Raw genomic sequence first — 20,630 nt, 5'->3', positions numbered from 1 at the left:
TGTGTCTCACTTCAAGAACAGGAGCCATGCCTGTTCTTGACTATTCATAGCACTTGGATTTTTCCACATTTTGTTTCAATGCAACCATAATGTCTGTTTGTTGGGAAGACCGATGAGGTAGTGAACAATTGTGAGGTGATTTAAAAATCATACAAGTTGTCAAATTCTTTTTGAATAAAACTCTAAAGGTGTGTGGCATGTGTTTGTATTCAGCCTCTTTTGTTCTCAGACTTGTAAATAAAACCCAGTAGAACCGACTGACTTCAAAACTCATCTAATCAGGGCTGGACGATAAATCAATAACAATATATGTCGCGATAGACGCGTGATCAATATCAATAGATACATCTGATAGATTGCTCAAATGGAGAATATTGACTGAACTCTGATCCAGAACTGCACAGCATTCTGGGGGATGTAGGCATAGCAAATGCTTTAGCCATTCAACCTCTCACAGCAAGTTCAGCCAGGTTGGTGGCATCAATTTACTTGCTCACTCACTCTTTGGTTACCTAGCAACAACCCGGTGAGTATCATGCACAGCAGCAGTTTCAAGTTTTGCCACCATGCCTCATGACTGCTGAAAAACAATAACAACATGGAGTGAAAACTTGATCAAACAGGAAAGGTCACGTCACAAGAATTTCAGATATTTAAAACAAAAAACTAATGAACAATTATTAATATCAACTGATATTAGACACTTGCAATGTGTTCTGTTTTCGGCCATGTCGCCCAGCTATAGAATTGATACTGGGGAGGAGGTCTACCTTCCAGACACTCTAAACATCCAACCAAAGCTTTAATTGAACATTTTAGATCAAAGCATGTCCATGTGTTAAAATGATCCAGTCAAAGTCCAGATGTAAACCCAAGTAAGAATCTGTGGTAAAATGTAAAAGTCAATGTTTACAGACAGATTAAGCTTTTATGCAAAGAGGAATTTAGAAAAAAACACCAGTCTCTAAATATGCAGAGCTGGCAGAGACCCCAAACATCTTGCTCCTGGAAGTGTGGAAACACATTGTGTTGTTTTAGGCTGATGAATATAAATGCATGCCACACTTTTCAGATTTGTATGTTGAAAACTATGCATCATATTGCTTCTACTCTCTCACAAAAATAAAATCAGAAGAACACTGGAGTTCATGTGATAAAATGTGGAAAGTCTTTGGTGGAATAAAAACTTTTGCAAAACACCACACAAGGATTTTTACCTTCCCGACAACAGTTACCTGACTTTAATACAGTGAAACTTAAAAACATGTCCAGTCTTCTCTGTACTTTGGCACTGTTGCTTCATCCCATCCTAACTTCTGGTGTGTGTGCTTGCTGCTGAAGAACCAGGCCCCACTTAATATAAAATGTCTTGTTGAGCTTTGCATGTTTGATGCATCGTAATGTGTTCCAGCAGATCACTGACTGGAGGTTGTGGAAAGCCAACACTTTTCTTAGTTACTCTCTTTTTTTATCACTTCATTCCTCATTAGTGTCCCACCACAGAGCTGCTTCTGTGATTTGACATTTCACTGACCCTGGCTGGGTTCTTCTGTGTGTCGGTGTGCAGTCAGTATCTATCCATTCACTCACTGAGCATCTGAGTTGTAATCAGAGTGTCTGTAAATACAATTGATTTATAACTAAATCAGTGTTTTAATCTTCACTGTTTAATTGTGAAAGACTGAATGCTGAATTCATTCTTAATCTGGCTCTTTAAATAAACAGTTTTAATTAGGTATAAAGTAAATCAGAGATTTAATGCTAATTTATACACCAACTCAGCAGCGGCCTTCTGACCTCCATCCTCTGTCCTGTCACACATCAGACGATGTTTTCCCAGTTCCAGTTGGTGTCGAGGCCGACTGCTCTGATTGGCTGGAAAACTCTGGGCTGCTGGATTTGCATTGATCACAGTTCAACATGGTCACTTTCCATCTGAGTTTATTGATCAGATGATTTGCTCTTATCATAATTTGTAACATCTTTCTCTTTTTTAAAGTTAAATCATTGTTTTGGTCATCATGCATCTCTATGGTTGTGTGTGTGTGTTTCTGTGTATTCTGTCAAATGTTCTGTTTAATGTTGGCTGCTTTTTTTGACCTGTTTTATTAAAACACAAAGGTCTGAGACTTTTCATGCATTTTGTTCTTGTTTCTATAAATAACTAAAAGCAACAGGAATCATGTCATGTTTTATGCTGCTCATTAACATGCATGCTGTTTGCTTTGATATGACAAATAACATTTTCTAGTATGTGCATTGATGTCGTGTTAATTGTGGATATTACAGTTTCAACACAATTATGCCTACTTCTAGCACTTTTTAACATGAATTTGTACTGAAGGGTAATAATGGAGGATGAACAGTCATGGTAATAAAACACTTTAAAAATAACAGTCTTTAGCTCTTACAGGGTGTAAGTGCAACTTTGGAGCAAAAACAACAAAATCCTGCGCATATGAAAAGTTTTGACTGTTTGAGTAATAATACAGACCAGTTATACAGATTGCACACAGGTGGATGTTTGTCAGACTTTATTTCCATTAATTATGGCCATTCTTTACTTAAAGCTAATGAAAACTGGAACTGGAATGATGTAGCAGACAAACATTCTTTTCATTAAGCCCACATTTCTGTTAAAGTTTGAATACCTGGTTATTTCCAAATGATTCTTTTAATCAAACGAGACTCATTGGGATGTATGTCCTAATTTATTGAATATACATCCCAAGTATAATTGCACTTCTGAGAGTTCTGTTTTCAAATTATATGCCAGCTGTAATGTATAAACTGTGCTGCAGTGTTTGGATGTAGATAATCTGAGACTTCTTTCGTAAATAGTTACCCTGACTATTTAGCACTAGAGCTCCCAAATCCAATTGAATTGAAAGCTTTTGTTGTCATTGCACCCATATACTGGAATGATTCATATCTTATCACAAAGGATGGTTGTGACTCACACCACAACAGTCCTTTGTGATGATGTGAACTGGCTTTTGAGTTGCTTATGTAACACGCTTAAGCTGATAGCTGTTGTTTTTACACCAAAGTTCTAATGTCCAACAGAACTGGAACACACCATAAATCAATATTTGGCCTAAAAGTCTCATTATTTATTTTTGTGCAAACTAAGCCAGATGCAGGAGAGATCAGAATCAATTGTTTCTGCCCAAAAATCTAAAACCGACTTTCACTTGAGATTTTTCCCCAAAGAATTGGGGAAGTGAAATCATTTAAAACTGCCATAAATGTAGTTGCACAACCCTAGTGCATTTAATTCCATTCAGTTCTATCTGTATTATATTACTACATCAATCAATGTATGTAAATCAAATTATATTGACTGAAACTTGGTGGATTCTCTTTTGACTCATTTCTCTACATTTTAACTTTGTGTTTTGGAAATAAAAACTTATAGCTGATATGTGACATCTTGTTATTTTCCTCAGGTTCATCTCAAACCTGAGATGATTTGTGTTGCTTTTATTCAACTTAGAACTTTGTTCCAGATAGAAAAGAAAACTGCAGTCATTCAAAAGATAGTAGCATAATATCAAAACATTATTGGTAAATAAAAAAACACATTTACATTTTCTGTGTCAAAAATTGGCGATATTCACTTTTCAATAATCTATGGAAGAATCTTTCATTGCATCCATCAAGCTCTTGTATTTGCTGATTGGTTTTTGCAGATTTTCACTGCTGTTTTAAGTGTCTCTGTGATAAACTCTAAGTCTCTGAGGTTAGAAGCTCTCCTTACCATCACCCTAATCTCAGTGGGTCCAGTTTATGTTCAGGTGCACCTAATAGTCTGGAAATGATGGTACTCTACCAGATGTATAAATGATTTTAGTTTGTAAATCTTCTGTCGCACGAACTCAGAGTTGGATATTATTCTGACACTACTCCCTCTCTGGGGTTGGCATTGAGGTCAGGGGTCAAGGGTCAGGGCTCTGTGTGGAACACCCTCACTATTCACAACTTTCTGCATTGTTCGCTGCCTTGTGTTCATTGTTCTTCTTTAGCTTTCAAATATTTCTCAATTTTGAACATGAAAATAAATGCAACTATCATGAAATACGAAGCTGATTAAATGAAAAAGGAATAGCTTATAGATTTATAAATTACTTCTAGAAGCTTCAGTGATTATGAAGGTGAATATATTTTTCTGTTGACTGTCTGTCCTCCATTCTAACTAAACACACAATCCACTGAAATGTAAGCGTTTTAATGGAAACAAATCTTTTATTGAAGTGGTGTGATGGTTTATATTGTGTAACACTGAAAAGCCGTTTCTATCAAATGTAAAGTTGATTAAATGAAATTAAATTTAAAGTTGTGAAATCAGATGATCTACTGAGGTCAATGGTACAGCGTTACTCTGTCTATATTTGCAACAGCTCGAAACTCATTTTCTTCCTTTCTGTCTCCTGTCTCCACCCCTCCCCCCTCCATCCTTCCCTCCGTCTAGCAGACATGGCTCAGACCCCGGTGCTGACCACCCCCACCCCTCCCCCACCTCCGCCCCTGCCACCCGGCTCCACTGTGACCTCGGCGCCCGCCACCCCCACCACCCCGGCCAGCCACCCTCCTCCTCCACCGCCTCCTCCTCTCCCTCCCACCCTGACCCCAGGCGGGACACCACCTCCTCCACCAGGCCCACCCCCTCCACCCGGGGCCCCGCCGCCCCCCCCAGCCCCACCCCTTCCTGCTGGACTCTTCTCTCCCACGGAGGACCGCCCCCTGTCAGGCCTGGCCGCTGCCCTGGCTGGAGCCAAGCTGCGCAAAGTGCCAAGGGTGAGCAGCCGACTAGAACCTCCTGATGCCACTGTTGACTGTCATCTCCATAAAAAATCTAGTTTTTCAATAAGATTTTGCACTAGGATGAGATGGGGGGCGGGGGGGTTCGCAACAGCAATTTGCAAAACTGCAATGGAAACATATTTTTTTGCCGCCACACGAGTCATGTGATCAACAGCCGGATGTTTTTACTAGTGGAAAAGACGACGAAGATAACAGGAAGTGGGAGGAGGAGTCATGTTTTTTGATGACTTATCACGTGAACAAACTTATTCTCGTGTGATTTTGATCTTATTTAACGGAAACTCCACTATTACAAAAAAAATTTTTTTTTTGTTTTTTTTTTTTTGTTTTTTACATTAGCAGAATATAGACATGGTTTTGTGAATATTAATAATGAAAATGTAGCCAATGTTATCTTTGGAACCTAATGCTGAATCTCACCTGATCACTACCCATTTAAGTGTTCACACAGTGTTCATGCATGGTCTCTTTCACACGCTCACATGCATTCAGCCACCATCTGTCCCAGCCCATCCTCATCTCAGGCTCAGAACTCTGACAGCGTCTGCCAAACACTCCATGGCTACTTATGTGCAACACGACAAAACAAACAAATCAATCATAAATTTGACAAGACACATCTTGTCCTGAAATGTTTAATCACCAATAAGCTTTTTTTTATTATTTCTCCACCCCCATCCCACAGAGTGATGATGCAGGGGCGGCTCTGGCAGCTGCCCTGTCGGGGGCCGCAGGGGCCAAAATTGAGGCCAGAGGCAACGGGCCTCTGGCAGGAGGAGGAGGGCTTATGGAGGAGATGAGCGCCTTACTGGCCAGAAGGTAGATTGCTGAATTCAGTTTGCTTGAAGCTCCTAGTTCCAATAGCCAGATTTAACTTAATATGACAGCACTCTTTAGACTCACATCAGGGCTGCATCATATTAGAAATCCTCACAAAGGCAGTAATTATGGTAAATATTGTGATATTTGTCTATTTCCTCCTTCTTTTTTTTCCTTCACTCTGATCATTATCATTTTGAACGTTTTTGTGTTGCCATGCTGCCATGAGACTCAGTATAAATGGCTACTTGTGACATTAGCTTGTGAAACACAAGTTTATAACACTTGGAATATTAGCCAACAGTTATTGTGATGGTGACATATAGCGCAGCTCTAACTTAGATGTCCTTTTCATTACCGTTATTGTAAAACGCTGGTGGAGTCCAGGAGAGAACGGCTGATTTAAACAGTTATCTCTGTTTTAACATTATTTATGGCTAACGTCTCTGGGAACTACATCCTGCAGGAGAAGAATTGCAGAGAAGGGCTCCTCACCTGAACCTGACCAGAGATCAGTAAGTTGGACATCCTTCATTTTTTGATACGTTATCACAAATCAGTTTTTTTTTTCTCACTTCTGAGTCACACCAATGCTCCTCTGTGAGCTGTGGTTTCCTCAGTGAGGCCAAGCTCCACATTCTTCCCATTCTTGTCTGAAATTGCCTCTCAGTCACACAGTGCTTCGTCTTTTTGATGAAGCCAAGAATGTGAACAGCAATCTGATGTCTGAAACCTGCCCGAAGATTTAAGATTCAATGATGACTGTAAAACTTTATTAAAGTTTCCTTTTCCCTCAAAGAGCAGACTATCTACATCATCTTTCACAGATTTTGAAAACATGATTGCATGCCTCAGCTATAGATAATCACAAACCACGCTCTGGGTGTAATATTTACAACTCAATAGGTATTCTAAAAACAATGTTTCTGTTATTTAAACTGCTTTATTATTCCTGTGGACATTTATTTTCCCAAACATATTTGAAATTCCTGTATCTCTTTTAGTGAAGATTTTGAACTTCATGAGGTTCTTACTGAAACATCAAATAACAAATCTTGTTTAAATGTCAAATTTCTTAGATTTTTTTTTCTGCCCATCAGGAGGAGGGTGAGATCAACACAACCCCCAAAGTGTCTGCCTGTAGCACACCAGGTAAGAGTCAGAGGAGGGCTGGTCACTCAGGGCTTCAGCTCAGCTGCAGGTCCATTCTGCAGCTGATTCAGAATGGACCTGCAGCTGTCCATTCTGCAGGTCCATTCTGAATCATGGACCTGCAGATTCAGACAAGTTAGTCTACAATTGTCCCATTTGAGCCACCATCTGATTTCTCAGTCTGTCTCTAGCATCCTCCTTATATAATGGTTTGATATGTTTTAATGACAGTTAGCTGAAAATTAGTAAAAGAAGCTTGATTTCTATTATTTTGTATGTTTCTTGTTGTCCAGACATGCCCAGGAAGCCATGGGAACGAACAAACACCATGAATGGTAGCAAATCTCCAGTGATTGGAAGGTACGGTCCAGTCCCCTCCTCAGTAGAGCCCCTGGTCATCTCACTACGTCTCCTTTTATACACTGTTCAGTTTAAAATGCATTTTATTTCACTACCTGACTCAGATGCTTTGAAAACCTTAGCAAATATGTAGAAAGTTTTCAGTCATGTGAACTTAAGAAAGCTATTAGCATTAGCTAGCTTTAGCATGATGCACTTCCTGGGCCGTTACGTGCTGCCTAACATCACTAAAGCTTGTGTTGCCTCTTGGTCTACAGTAGGTGGTCATCAGACACTGTTATGTTGTGACAACCTCAGAAGTGTGTGAGTGAGAATGAAAAGTAAGGCAGAACATTTCTCTGTCGACAACGTTGTTTCATCATCTAACCTGGGATTTCAAGACAAAAATCTTAACACTGTCTCAGAGACATTACTATAATAAATAATGTTTTCAAAGAAAAAAAAAATCACTTCCATTGTGACGCTCTGTTATTATGCACTAGGCAATAGCTATCACAAAGAAAAAAAGTTTTGTAGCTTTTAGAAGGCTGTGATTGGTTGTTTTGAACAGGAAGCTGTGCTTTTATTCAGACAGCAGTAATAGCTTAGGGGAGAGGAGACTGATCTTTTCACAGATTATCTGTTTCATATTAAACTGTCACACATAGTGACAGTTTTAACAAATATGTGAAAAACATGTTTTATATAGGCTCCATACTGCAGCTTTAAGGGTTGTTTGATCAGAACTTATAACTGAAACATCGACAGAACAATGATGCCAAATGTAGATCTAAACTAGGACAAGATGATAATCAATGTATTGTAATACTTTAAAGTCCAAAATTCTGTCATGTTACCCAAACAAAAGTAACTAGAGGCTGTGGGACAATATTCCCAAACAATGTGAAAGGTCAAAAAACGTCATAAAGTGGATGTCTTTCAAATAATCTTTTAGAAGATGGTTCAAAATGTTTTTGTTAAACAGTGACTAAAGTGAAAGGTGAGATTGCTGCTTATCCACGTTTACATTTGGTTGATTTCATGTCTTAATGAGAACCAGATCTTTGTTCAGCTCAAAACAAAACAAACAACACGCTGCCTTGTCATAGTTTAGAGCAGCCTTATAGGAGTTGGCAGGTGTAACAGACCTAAGCTAAGCTCTAGTGGGTCTATTGAAGAAGCCTCATCAAGCTGGGATCCTGAGCTGTAAGGATCCCAGGATAAGAAGTAAAGTGTGTGTCTCTGCTGCTCACACAGACGAGAGTCTCCGTGGAGAAATCCCATGGCAGCAGATTCCTCCTACAGGTAGAGAGATGACTCACGCCTCTGAGGAGTTTTACCAAATCTTTTCTTCCAGTCAAACTCTTTCTTTTAATCCAAGTTTGCTGTGATGGACATGATCATTTTCTTTTTTTTTCTTTACAATGAAGAGCAGATTGGTGCCTGGGAGAATGTCTGGGAGAAACTGTGTGTCTGTGTGTGTCTTTTTTTTTAATCTACCAGCCTGCAGGGGTCGGGGGGGCAGCTTTGTGTGGCTTTTCCTGATGATGTAATTCAAACATCATCTGGACATTGTGTTTGCATGCTGTTGAGCCTGTTTCCATCCAAACTTTTTCTTTTTAGTTCCAAAACAGGGAACTCTATATGTGTGCGTCACACACTGTGCTCCCTCCCTGTCATTAAAGCATGTCCACCCAGTGCAGCGTAGACTTGGCGTACTATTATCTTTGTAGAGCCAGAGCAAATACTGCCGGCGTTCACAGATAAGGCTGAGTGTGTGAGGGTACGCACGACAGGGGACACCAGATGGGTGGTCTGGATTCCTGCTTGACTTCTTTAAAATGAAACTATTGAGAGCAGAATGCTAAAAATGTGCAGCCAATTTCTTTTCATAAAATGACTGAAAGTCTGCAAACATTCTCACATACTTACAGTATTTCCTCTTAGTGTTGAAGTTGTAAGTTATGGCGCTCTGCATGTGTTTGGCTCTCACCTTCACCCATAAGAAGGACGAACATTGTTTCTGTGTTTCCAGCTTCTTAATGAGCTGCCGCTCAGCTCATTTCCTTTTCTTTCACGTCTCCCTCCTGCCACACTTCCTCTCTTCGAGCTGATTGGCTGTTCTCTGAGAGTGCAGAGAGCCTGCACAGGATCGGCTTAATTACCGACGTCCTCTTTGCTTTTTCTGTGCTCAACTGAACAAATTTAATCTTTATCCAGTAATTTGTGAGGGGGAAAAACATTTTATTCAGTAAGTGTTCTCATTGCTAAGGTACTGACTGATCCCATATAGACCTATTCAAAGCACAGAGACATTTTACCTTTATCGCCTCTTAAAACAATTTTTTCACATCCTGAAAACACAAAATACCTCAAAGTTAAAGTCACAACAAAAATCACCAATCTGATGTAAAAGTAGCCAGTTACACCTTTATGGACAGTTTTAACAGATTACACACTGATAGATATTTGCAGGTCATTTAAGGAAAAGACCTTTGCAATAACTTTAGGTGGACACTCTTCAGGAAGAGTTTTTACTTTACAGACTAGCTATAGTTAAAGAATAATTTTTATATGTTTTGTTGCAGAATTATAATGCATACCTAAAAGTAGGATAAAATGCAACAGTCGGATATGTATCCAATTTAGTACCACGTATGGAAATGACATGAGTCAGATTTTTTTTAAAGGTGAAAAGATTAGAATTGAGCCGTTCAGACTGCCAAGAAAATGTGGGATCTGGGGGGATGCTGTAGTGGTGCAGGGGTTAAACACAACCCCCATATGGAGGCCATAGTCGCAGGTTCGATTCCCGGCCTAGCAACCTTCGCCGCATGTTTTCCCCCTCCTCTCATCACCCACCTTCCTGTCAATTCACTATGAAATAAAGGCCAGTAGAGCCAATAAAACCTTTTTAAAAAATGTGGGATTAGGGTTACATATGGGCAAAAAAAAGTCTGATTTGGGTCACATTTATCTGCTGTGTGAACTGAGGTCTAATTAGTAGAATCCAGCTGGGTTTCATTCATTGTTGGTATAAATGCAGCTGCTCTGTGAAAGCCTTGCAGGGTTGCCAGAAAACAAAACACGAAGACCATGGAACACAACAGACAGGTCAGGGAGAACGCTGTGGAGAAGTTTATTCAGAATTAGCTAATAAAACATCCCAGTCATCTAATTGATCACTGTTCACTCAAGTAGTATGGCACAACTCCAAATCAACTAAGATTTCACCATCCACCTAAACTGGAAACTGACATGAAGCATGTTGACAGTATTCTGGTTGAATTAGATTAGGCTACATTTCCTGATCCACATGCTATCAGGAAGCATCACATAGCACACAGGCATTATGAGGAGAAAATAACAGATCAGTTTCTTTACGGATGTGAAATTTAATTTAAAGTTGCTAAAATAACTTTGGAGGTCTAAGTTTATGACAGGCTGATGGCATTGGGGTTTAAATTCATTGTGTGCTTCCATGCATGTCTACCCTGACCCTGTGTGTGTGTGTGTGTGTGTGTGTGTGTGTGTGTGTGTGCGTGCGTGCTTCAAGCAGACTTTCTCTGGTAATTCCATTGCAATAATTGGGTGAATTCTTCAGCATCTCTCCTTTTTTAAATTATAAATGGTTGTGTTTCCATATGCTGAAACACAACTGTTGGTTTTGATGTTTCTGTCATGGTTGCAGGTTTTTCCAAATACACAGATTATCTACCCAAAGTCATTTCATAGGAAACATTCCCATTTTTAAAGCTACAAGTTTTTTGTATATGCACCAAAAAACTCAGGTTAGATGTATTTTGCCATCTGTAGAACATGTTAGTTTTTCTATTTTAATGGGGTTTTTTAAAAAGCATTATCATTAGCATGTTTCTGGTGACATCACATAAAACCATAAGGTCACTAGTCTTTGGACATCCTTTGGTATCCACCTGTTTTTAATCAAATTCCTCCTTCAGAGATGTTTACTTGTGTTTGGTACGGCTGCAGCAAAACGTTTGAGCCTTGAATGAGAACATTCCAGGGATTCCAGAACCAGCTGGCTACAGTCAGACACATGAAGTGTTCTGTGAAGAGGGACAGGGCAGGTTTTGAAGCAATCAGAAGTCGCTCTTCAACCATCACTTCATGCCAATGCCAGCTGATCAGCTCCAATCTTGTGATGTCATCAAGAATAATAGGCCACACACAAAGCAGGATTGGCTTTTCTTTTTTTTTTTTTTTGCTGTGCACTTATCAAAAACATAGCAGTTTGTGAAATCCTCATTCATTACACAGACATGTTTTCAGTACATGAAAAGCATCGGCACAGGGGTCATGTTGTCTTCCTGTTAGTCCTATATAGTTGTTCTTTACTCTAAGCTTCATGGGCTTTTGTTGTTTCACAGACCCAAATCCACCCCGACACCCACTGCATCCTTAAGTGCCAATGGCGTGCCAACAGAATCTGTTGATTATGACAGGTTGAAACAGGTAAGAAACCATTTTAAAAAGCCTTATAATGTTTAGAAGGCTTGACCAAATCTCTAATTCAGTATGTATGACGTGAAACATATATTGTTGTTTTGGTAAAATTTCTATTTGTATATGCTGACAGAAATGTCACAAAGTTATTCAAGCAAATATCTTCACTTAAGATAGTGGATTAAGATTTGGATTTTTTAAAAGTGAAGTTGTGTGAATGCATTAGCATCAGTTTCTAACTTCAGTTAAATGTTCAAATGAATTCTTGTTTTCATTATTGTACTTGTTGTGGATTTCTTTTAATCTTTTACTTGGATTTCAGTTGAATTCATGTTGGTGCTTTCAGATCTGATCATTAGCAGACGACATTTGGTGCCATTTTACCAGTGATCATATCTATCACCGTCTGACTGTTTGAGCTGTGTTTTTACCATAAATCTTTACTTATACTTTTACCATAAATCTATATATTCCCCAGGTACAGATTACTCTCTATATTCATTAATGCAGCTTTGTGAGCCACAGATACAAACATTTTCAGTTTTGGTAGGTCTAAGAAAAATCAGATTAAGCAGAGGATCACTGTGACTAGCTTCTTCAAAGTCTTCACTACAAACTCCCTGTGATGTCAGAGAACCTCACTTAAAAACATGCAGACTCTCCCTTTAAAGGGGCAGTATTATGGTAAAATTAACTTTTTTGAGGTTTACGTCATTTTATGTTGTTTTCTCATTAAAAACATACCTGGAATGTTGCTTTTCTTGTTTGAGAAATCCTGTAATCACCATGGCAACCATTCAGCTGTGCAAAACATCTGGTTGGACCTAGCCCCACTTTCGAGGAGGAGGCTCCTCCTCAGAGCTTCAGTTTCCACTCGGCTCCATCAGACTAGCCAGCAGCAATTGGCAAACACCTGGTGGAACTGAACATCTGCTGAACTCATTATAGAAGCTAATTCTCAGTGCATTGCTGGTAAAACTGTTGTTAAAGGGTTAATAGAGGAGCCATGTTGTGATGGCGTCCTGAAGACGGAGTTTCAGAAAGAGCAGGAGTTTTTTAAAGAGACAGAGGCCCAATTTCAAGTTAAATTGCAAAGTAACATTTATTTTAAATGATATTTGATATATATAGCATATTTATAACTGGAATTATTGATTGTGCTTTATCATGGCACTATGTAGCTGGAAAATACATAATACTGCTCCTTTTAAACTGTCCATCACAAACTTTTTTACTGTCCTCAGTTTGCATTTCATCATTGCTAATGAAGCAGTTCTATGAAGTTGGACTTGTCATGGAGTTGTTGTTGTGGCGGGTGGGAGGGGCAGCTCCTCCCTCTCTGAATGAGTCGGTTAGATAAGAGTCCTGCCTATCTGTCACCAGAGTGAGCCTGGCAGAGTGACACTCAGCTCAGTCTCCAGTCACACTCGTTGCTGTGGTCAGTTTGTCATTTAGTGAGCTGCTGAGTCGCCCCATACAATCTCTAACACCTGCTTATGTCTTGATGTTAATAAGTCAGTCTTTGGGCCTAATCTGATCAGGATTCTTAGTGCAGGGATTAGCTTCCTGTTTTCAGGGAACAGGACCTAACTATAACCTCTGACCTCTAGCACCATTTGACTGGAAACAGGAGCTGCTTAAAATACATTCGGACTGCTCTGTAAAATCTGAACTCTGCAAACATTTCAGTATTTTAAGAAAATGTGACTTTATTTATGTCTTCTTTTTTTGTAGGACATTCTCGATGAGATGAGAAAGGAGCTGTCAAAACTAAAAGAAGAGCTTATTGATGGTAACTATCACCAGAATCTGGTAGCAGGTTTTCAGATTGTCACTTTCTTCTGTTCTTCCTGCCTCCTATGTTCATAAGTATTCTTTTTTAAACACCTGTTGAAAACAGGAAGTGAAACAACATAAGTGCCCTCGTTTCAGAAACAGCCATATGTTGACATCAGTGTTGGTGTACTATGTTGCCTCATCACTATAAAACTGAAAACAGGATTAATGTTGAGGGTTTGTGACACATCAGTCAGGATGCAGCACTTCTCATTGTCCTGTAGAAAGCTTAAATCTGCAGACACTCATTCTGACTGAGCTGCATGCATATATATCAGCCCTGGTGGAGCTAAAAGAACTGATTTTTGTTCTTTTTTATGCACTTTTCTAGTTGTGTCGACTTTAAGTAATTTACACTAAAGCCACTTCCACCCAGTCACACACATTTGCACACACAAATAAACAGATCAGAAGCATTTTAAAAGCATTTCAGAAAAGCACAAACCCTGTTACTGAATGTCATTGTCTTTTATTTACAGCTCTGGAAAAAAATTAAGAGACTACTTAAAATGATCAGTTTCACTGACTTGACTTTTTATAGGTATTCTTTTATTATGTTAACTACTGACATGTCTCTGAAATTCCAAGCAAAAATGTCGTATTTATTTCTTTGCGGAAAATGAGAAATGGTCAAAATAATGAAAAAGCTGCAGTGATTTCAGACCTCAAATAATGCAAAGAAATCAAGTTGATATTCATTTAGAAACAACAATAATAATGTTTGAACTCGGGAAGAGTTCAGAAATCAATATTTGGTAGAAGAACCAGGAGGTTTTCAGTGGGGCTCAGAGCAGTGGGCTCTTCATTGTTTCAGACTGTATATTTTTATGTTTCAATAAATTGTAGTAGTTTAGTAAGTAAGTATTTGTAAATAACCCACCTGGTTAAATAAAGGTTAAAAAAAATAGCAGTATGATTTTCCCAATGCTCCCATTGAGTTTTTTTGTTTTTTTTACCATAATAGTTTTTCTAAGTTGGGTAAGAACAGGTAATTACTGATGCAGAGTACTAATTTGATAAGAGATATAAAAATATGTTCTTCTGACAAATAACTTGTTAAAAATCCATAAATTGACTCACTATCACTCTCCTTCCTGTTTCTTCAAGTCAACTTCTAAAAATCCCAAGTGGTTTTGCTGTTTTACAGTTGTGACCTTTCTCATTTTAAAGAAGAAATATTTTGGTTTTATTGAGATATATCTTTATAAGGAATTTATAAAAATCTCGTTAAAACTTGCAGATTTCTTGTTTTTAACAAGTTTTGCATCTCGTTGTAATAAACAAACTACTGCTCCTGAATTTATATCTGAGCTCTGGCAGTTCAACACTTCCACCCTGCACACATACAGCTGCAGTCTTTAAGAAGCTGATGACTTTGCTGAAATGATGAGCAATAATGCTGGGATGTTTGCTCTCTATTTTCGAGTAAGTGAAACAATTATTTGGCCTGTAAACACATCTTAGTGCTGTTTTTAATTGTTAACTTTGTGGTTTACTTTGAACATAATCAAAGTCTTTATTCTCTCCATCCAGCTGGGGAATATAAGCACATACACAACAATAGTGCCTCTTTCACTTTACACTCATTATAAAGGATGAAAAACACTTTGTTTGGTAGAAACTACAGATTTTTGGAGTCAGAAAAATAATATGGAGTTCCTCGAATGCTTTGCAAGTCATTCACCTAATTTACCCAGAAATGCTCAGATTGAGCCTAAAACAATCCCATCAAAATCTGACATCCATGAGTCCATTTTCTCTTTTTTTGTGTGTGTTTTTCTGCAGCAATCAGGGAGGAGCTGGGCAAATCCAGCACTGCGTAGAGGATCCATGCTCCTTTTCCCTCAACATCCACACCCATATAACCAGAAAGCCAACCACAGTCCATTTCAGATGAGACAATTTAACAGCAGAGCAAAGAAAGAAGAAGTAGTAGTAGTAGTAGTGGAGACGGTGACTATGACAACAATCATATAATCCCACAGAACGGACAGAATTCGGTGCAGAGCGGTGTCAGAAGTGGGAAGAATCCACTCAGCTAACCTCATGTTCCTGCTGCCCCCTCTAACCCCCATCCCCCCCACATCGCCTCCTGGAGGACAGGGCACAGTCTGCCAGAGAAGTGACTTGTCTTTATGCAAACACAGTTTCTCTTTTTTTTTTTTTTTTATCCCACAGTAACAACGGCACCTAAACACAACACTGAACTCCTCACAGATGCTGTAGTACCCGCTGTTGCTCAGAGTCTGAACTCCTGGAATTTCCTATCTGATGTTTTCCTGAGAGAGAGCTCGGAGACAGGAAGAAGTCTGGAACTAGAACTCTAAAACTTTTTCCCATAATGCCATTGCGGTAGCGCGCACGCGTGTGTGTGTGGGGATGTGTGTGAGCGTGTATGAGGGACTGCCAGTCTCTTCTGTAGTCCACCTCTGCAGGACACTGTAAAGCTCGTCTTCCTTCAAATGCTATTTTAACCTGAATATGTACAAAACAAAGAGAGAGATATTTAGAGAGAAAGTATCTTATCAAGCGCGTCTGTTTTGTTGTAGATCTACAGTACGGCCATATCTAGTAGCTCAATAATCCAGTCTTTTAACAGGACGCCCTCATGTCTGTCTGTCGGTGAACTCCTAACCTGATTTGTTGTATTCTGTCTCCAGTTTTCTGCTCATTTGTTTCTCTGTAACATTCAGCGATGGTTGGATGAGTTGGTAGGCGGCGCCCCCCGTTGTAGCGCTGCTCCAGAATTTATCGGGTTCACACTGTCACCCTTCTCTCCGTTCGTCATACTTGGGTGCTCTGTTAGTGTTGGAAGCATGTAGGGTTTTTTCTTTTTCTATTTTAGTTTGACACTATATAATGAGGATCACAAGTCTGCCACGAAACTGCATTAACTGTCTCAAATTTTCTTACAAGCAATAAGTGTAGCATTAGCTCCAAGGCCCACGCTCACCATCCCAACGCCGCCGCAGGTTTGAAGCATCCGTCGTGGAAACCTCAGAGCAGCACTGTAAAACACACTTCTGGAATTGCTATACTCTTTGTTTTTAGCTTCTTCTTTTTTTCTACCAAATCCAAGAAAATCTTTAGCCTCTTCCTCCCCCCCCACGTCAATAGCATAACACTTTAAAAATGTTCTCCAGAAGGTGAGCATGCAAGGACACAATGTGCCATTTTGTTTCTCTTATTTCCAGCCTTTGTATTTCTGCTGCTGTTAAAATCATCCAGTGAGACCTGCATTTCCTATTCCTTTGTCCTCAAAACCTTTTTTCTCTCACCCTTCAGTTCTGTTCAACACTGTTTGTTTTGTTAAACGCTCAAAGTACAATCAACTTGAGAGGGACGCATTGCAAGTTTAGAGGCTGGTGTCCAAACGTTGGAGCTGTAGATTACAGATTATGGAGATTACAGGCCAGACAAACCATTTAAAGTCCAAGTTACAGCTCAGTATTCCCATTTTGTGTGAATGAGATCCTAAAGAGGGAGAGTTTCACCAGTGCAGTGGAACCAGAGGACTGCCTTACAGCCACTCACAGCTGCTTCTCTAGGGAAATGTTTGACCTAAAATTAACCTTTTTTATATCCATCATAATGATACCTGAATTGAAATAGTGTTTTTTTCTGTGAAAGACTATACACCAAAGAGCAAAGGAATCTAATCTATCTCAGAGACTGGGAAATATAGTTAAATATTACTGTAAAAATGCACACTGGGGTCTTAAGAGCTGAAAATGAAGTCATAAACCTTTACATTTTTGGATTATATGAGGAAATAAAACTGCTATCAGTGTGCAGTGAGCAGGCACCATAAAGCAGGATTTAACTGCCATTGTGAAAAACAAAACAAGTTCACAGTTTAAATTTTGAACTACAGTAATTTATAATCTGAAATAAAAATAATTCTCCATGTGAATATTATAGATCTTTAGCTTGAGGATTGTAAAAGCTGCCAATATCTCCAAATGCAGCATAATGAAATTTAAAATGATAGAGCAGAGCACTTTTTCTGCTCACAGCCTTCCTGTTATCTAATGAAAGTCTTGGACTCTGTAGCACAGACACATTCAAATAGCTTTTTACATCTCTGACTTTATATTAAATACCTGCTGATACTTAAACGAGCTAGCTTTTATCTCCGCAAAGAGCTCTATTACCACAACCTGAGAGCGGTTAGGTGTGCTAACCGCTAACCGCTCAGGTTAGCACACCAATTCAGAAATATTGGATTTCTGAATTTCCTATTTATTGGTGGCTGATCTGGGCTCATCAAGCTGAAAATCGACCTACTTGGGTCACCAGCTGATTTTTGGATCATCTTTAGTTGTAAGAGTTCAGCTAGCTCTGTTAGAAGTTAGGTAATGAAAAACGACCCATGCTCGGCACAAATTATTTGTCGATGAGTGTGTCCCTGTAGCTGTGGAAACCCCTGCTGGATCTCATTTGACACAACTATGCTAAAGGGCTTTGATGTCATAGCTTTGCTACACACTAGTAGACATCACACTCAGTCATCTCTCGGATCAAAACAAGAAAGGTTCTGGTGTCACTTTGCTTGGACAGACGCCATCTTTTAATTTAACTGTATATAGTTTTTCTAGTAGGCATGCTCTGGCTCTATATGTTAATAATCCAAACTCATCTTCACATCCATCTTTTTCTGATTAACGCAGCCGGCCGTCAGGCCTCTTGAGCTGCACGTTTACTCAAAAATGATTGCACTTTATGACAGAACTGGCAAAGCAATCCAGCATCCCCAGAAAGCAGTCATTTAGGGCCTCTGCTGCCAGCAGCATGGCTCTCTCACCAAAGGATTTAAGCCAGTAGCCTCCTGCTGAACATCATCACTCCCAACAAACGTCGCCTTTCTTATTTTTGTATCATTCTGTCTAGAGACCTAAAAGCAAAAGGTGTTTTGGGTGTCAGGTGAAATACTTTGATGGGGGGTAGAATCTCTTTGTAAAGCGATGTGGTTTGTGCCTTGTTCCGAAGTTGCATTTAATATGTCAAAGATTTAATAGTAATAATATGTAGAGGCTGTTGTAGTCTTTTTCATTTATCTTTATGGTCTCACTCATTTAAAAGGGAGCGGTCAGTCGGCTTCGGTACCATTTCCCACCAATGAAACATCTTTGCACCAAGATTATTTTTAACCTAAATATGATCAATTTAAACACTTGTTAAATGTTTCTCTTACAATTCAGAAGTACAATCAAACTTTGATAACATGAGACTGGTAAGAGTTAAGAAACTAACTTCAGTCTGATTTAATTTCTTATATTAACCTGAATTTCTGTTTGGAAGTGCAGATGGATAGGTGTCTCAAAATGTCAGACTGTTTTTGGTTCAGCATCCTTGCTTTCTTTGAACCAAACTCAAGAAAAGTAAAGATGCGACACGATCCCAACTGCAGATAGTTGGATTCTTTTCTCATCTGCATTGTACCATACTGTTACTCGTGTTAATCAGTCTTTTCTTACTTGCTAACATGCTGTTTTGTTTGAGCAAATAAAATAAAAATTGCAATAAAAGGTTAAGAATGGTTTGTTAATTTGGATGAGAATGAAAAATTGATACTTTATTTTCCAGGGGAAAGCTTTGGATAGTAAATAAAAAAAGAAAGCATTTTTCCTCCAAGGTGAGTCCTTGGTGACTGTTGTGTAGATAGCCACGATGCAGTGGTGCGGCACAGCCAGGCAGCCTGTGGGGACAGATCAGTATCAGGTCCCATGACATTTACAGCATGGTGAAGGGTATACCCTTCACCATGCTGTAAATGGTGAAGAAATAACTCATTTCTGTAAACCACCACAAGGTGGTCATTATGTTTAGTTTTTACATGCGCTTCCACATTTCCTTTTAGCACCCTGTTATCCCAAATAATTCCATTCGAGACTCCTGTTTTCAAAGATTATTCCAGAAGTTTCTCCCTCTTCTTTGCCGTAAAATACAAAACAGATCATCCCTTGGCAGCGCAGGTTGCTGCATGCAACATCTAAAATAGATGTTTCTCATGAACGGTAGAAATTCCAGCAGGAGTGGTGAGGTTGTGAGATGTCCTTTCTTTTTAGAAAATATGATGAACAAAGTATTATTTTCAATAGTCACTATACAGTACATATTCTGGAAATGTACATGTGGCTTTTTCTTTTGTAATTTGGTTGAGCATGAAATATATTTTTACTTTCTACCAGTCTTGTATTGACTTTACCTGCTGTAGTCTGCCGACTGGTTTGTTCTTTTCCAGAGGACAAACCCGTTGTAATTTATCCTGTGAGTTTCCCTTCCCACATCTATCGCTCTGTTTCAGACTCCGTCTCACTATTCTACACTATCGGCCATAATGCATCTGACTGCCTTTCACTGCTATGCCAAGAACAGGAAGAAGAGGGCTGACTGATTCAAAATGGGGCGCTGATGCAGATGCCTCATTTGAGTCCTTAGCATCTGGACTGTTATTATGAACAAAGTGAACTGCTGCTTGGTGAGAGGTCAAGTTGAACCCTGAAACAATGAGTTGCTTTGCATTTGTCTAACTTACAGAGAATGCCTTTTAGGAAAAAGAATAATTATTTTTAAAGAGAAATCCTGTTGAATCTTTTAAATACATGCCAGTAATTTATTTTCTGTAAAAAGAGGATTATGAACGTGAAAAGTCAATGTAGGTTCACCAAAACCTTGAACAATATTCAACTTAAGCTTGTTGTCATATAGGTGTTCCTGTATCTGGTTGTTGAAAACATTCTTAAAAGCTACAGTTGCCTAAATCTAAATCAACAAGAGGCTTTCCCTTTTCTTTTTCTTTTTTTTTTTGGTGGTTCTTAAAGGTTCACCTCCTCACATGCAGCAATATTTCCTCTGGGTGGAACTCTGTAGTGCATCTGCAGTTCATTTGAGGTTTTAGTTTGATTTACTGCCACAGAGACTGGGTGAGAGCTGCACTGACAGGAAAACACTGAGCTGCAGCGAGAAAGATGAGGAAGTTGGAAAAAAAATTGTTCAGCTTCAGTTTGATTGGGGAGTTTGAATTTTCAAAAGCGCCTTTCTTCCTCTTATTGTTAGTTTTTGTTGCGCTAGCAACAGGTGCAAATAATCATAACATGCATGAACAGGATCATTGCTTTGAGCAGTGTGTGAATAGGTTTGCACAGACAAGCAACAGTTTACGTTAGAGAAGTTGGAGGGAGACGAAATTA

General features: G+C 39.1%; 1 protein-coding gene across 5 annotated transcripts in view; it reads left to right on the top strand.

Moving 5' to 3' along the window:
• enah (ENAH actin regulator) overlaps positions 1 to 18,965 on the top strand; it is a 128,225-nt gene extending 109,260 nt beyond the window's left edge. For 2 of the 5 annotated variants that reach the window (XM_088002197.1, XM_088002196.1), the window contains 9 exons: positions 4,472 to 4,797; positions 5,510 to 5,643; positions 6,110 to 6,158; positions 6,744 to 6,795; positions 7,089 to 7,155; positions 8,392 to 8,439; positions 11,526 to 11,610; positions 13,336 to 13,393; positions 15,223 to 18,965. In XM_088002197.1, coding sequence (XP_087858323.1) covers positions 4,472 to 4,797; positions 5,510 to 5,643; positions 6,110 to 6,158; positions 6,744 to 6,795; positions 7,089 to 7,155; positions 8,392 to 8,439; positions 11,526 to 11,610; positions 13,336 to 13,393; positions 15,223 to 15,260 — 857 coding nt within the window. In that variant the 3' untranslated portion in view covers positions 15,261 to 18,965. The remainder of the gene's footprint in view (positions 1 to 4,471; positions 4,798 to 5,509; positions 5,644 to 6,109; positions 6,159 to 6,743; positions 6,796 to 7,088; positions 7,156 to 8,391; positions 8,440 to 11,525; positions 11,611 to 13,335; positions 13,394 to 15,222) is intronic. The other 3 variants (XM_088002198.1, XM_088002200.1, XM_088002199.1) reach the window with 3 other exon arrangements.
• Positions 18,966 to 20,630: the final 1,665 nt, after the last annotated feature.

The sequence above is a fragment of the Poecilia mexicana genome, unplaced genomic scaffold (assembly GCF_051168715.1).
Source record: "Poecilia mexicana isolate PSO_F unplaced genomic scaffold, ASM5116871v1 scaffold_21, whole genome shotgun sequence".
In the NCBI taxonomy this organism is placed as follows: Eukaryota; Metazoa; Chordata; class Actinopteri; order Cyprinodontiformes; family Poeciliidae; genus Poecilia; species Poecilia mexicana.
The sequence above is the reverse complement of the archived record's forward strand: the minus strand, read 5'-3'. Positions and strand labels throughout refer to the sequence as shown.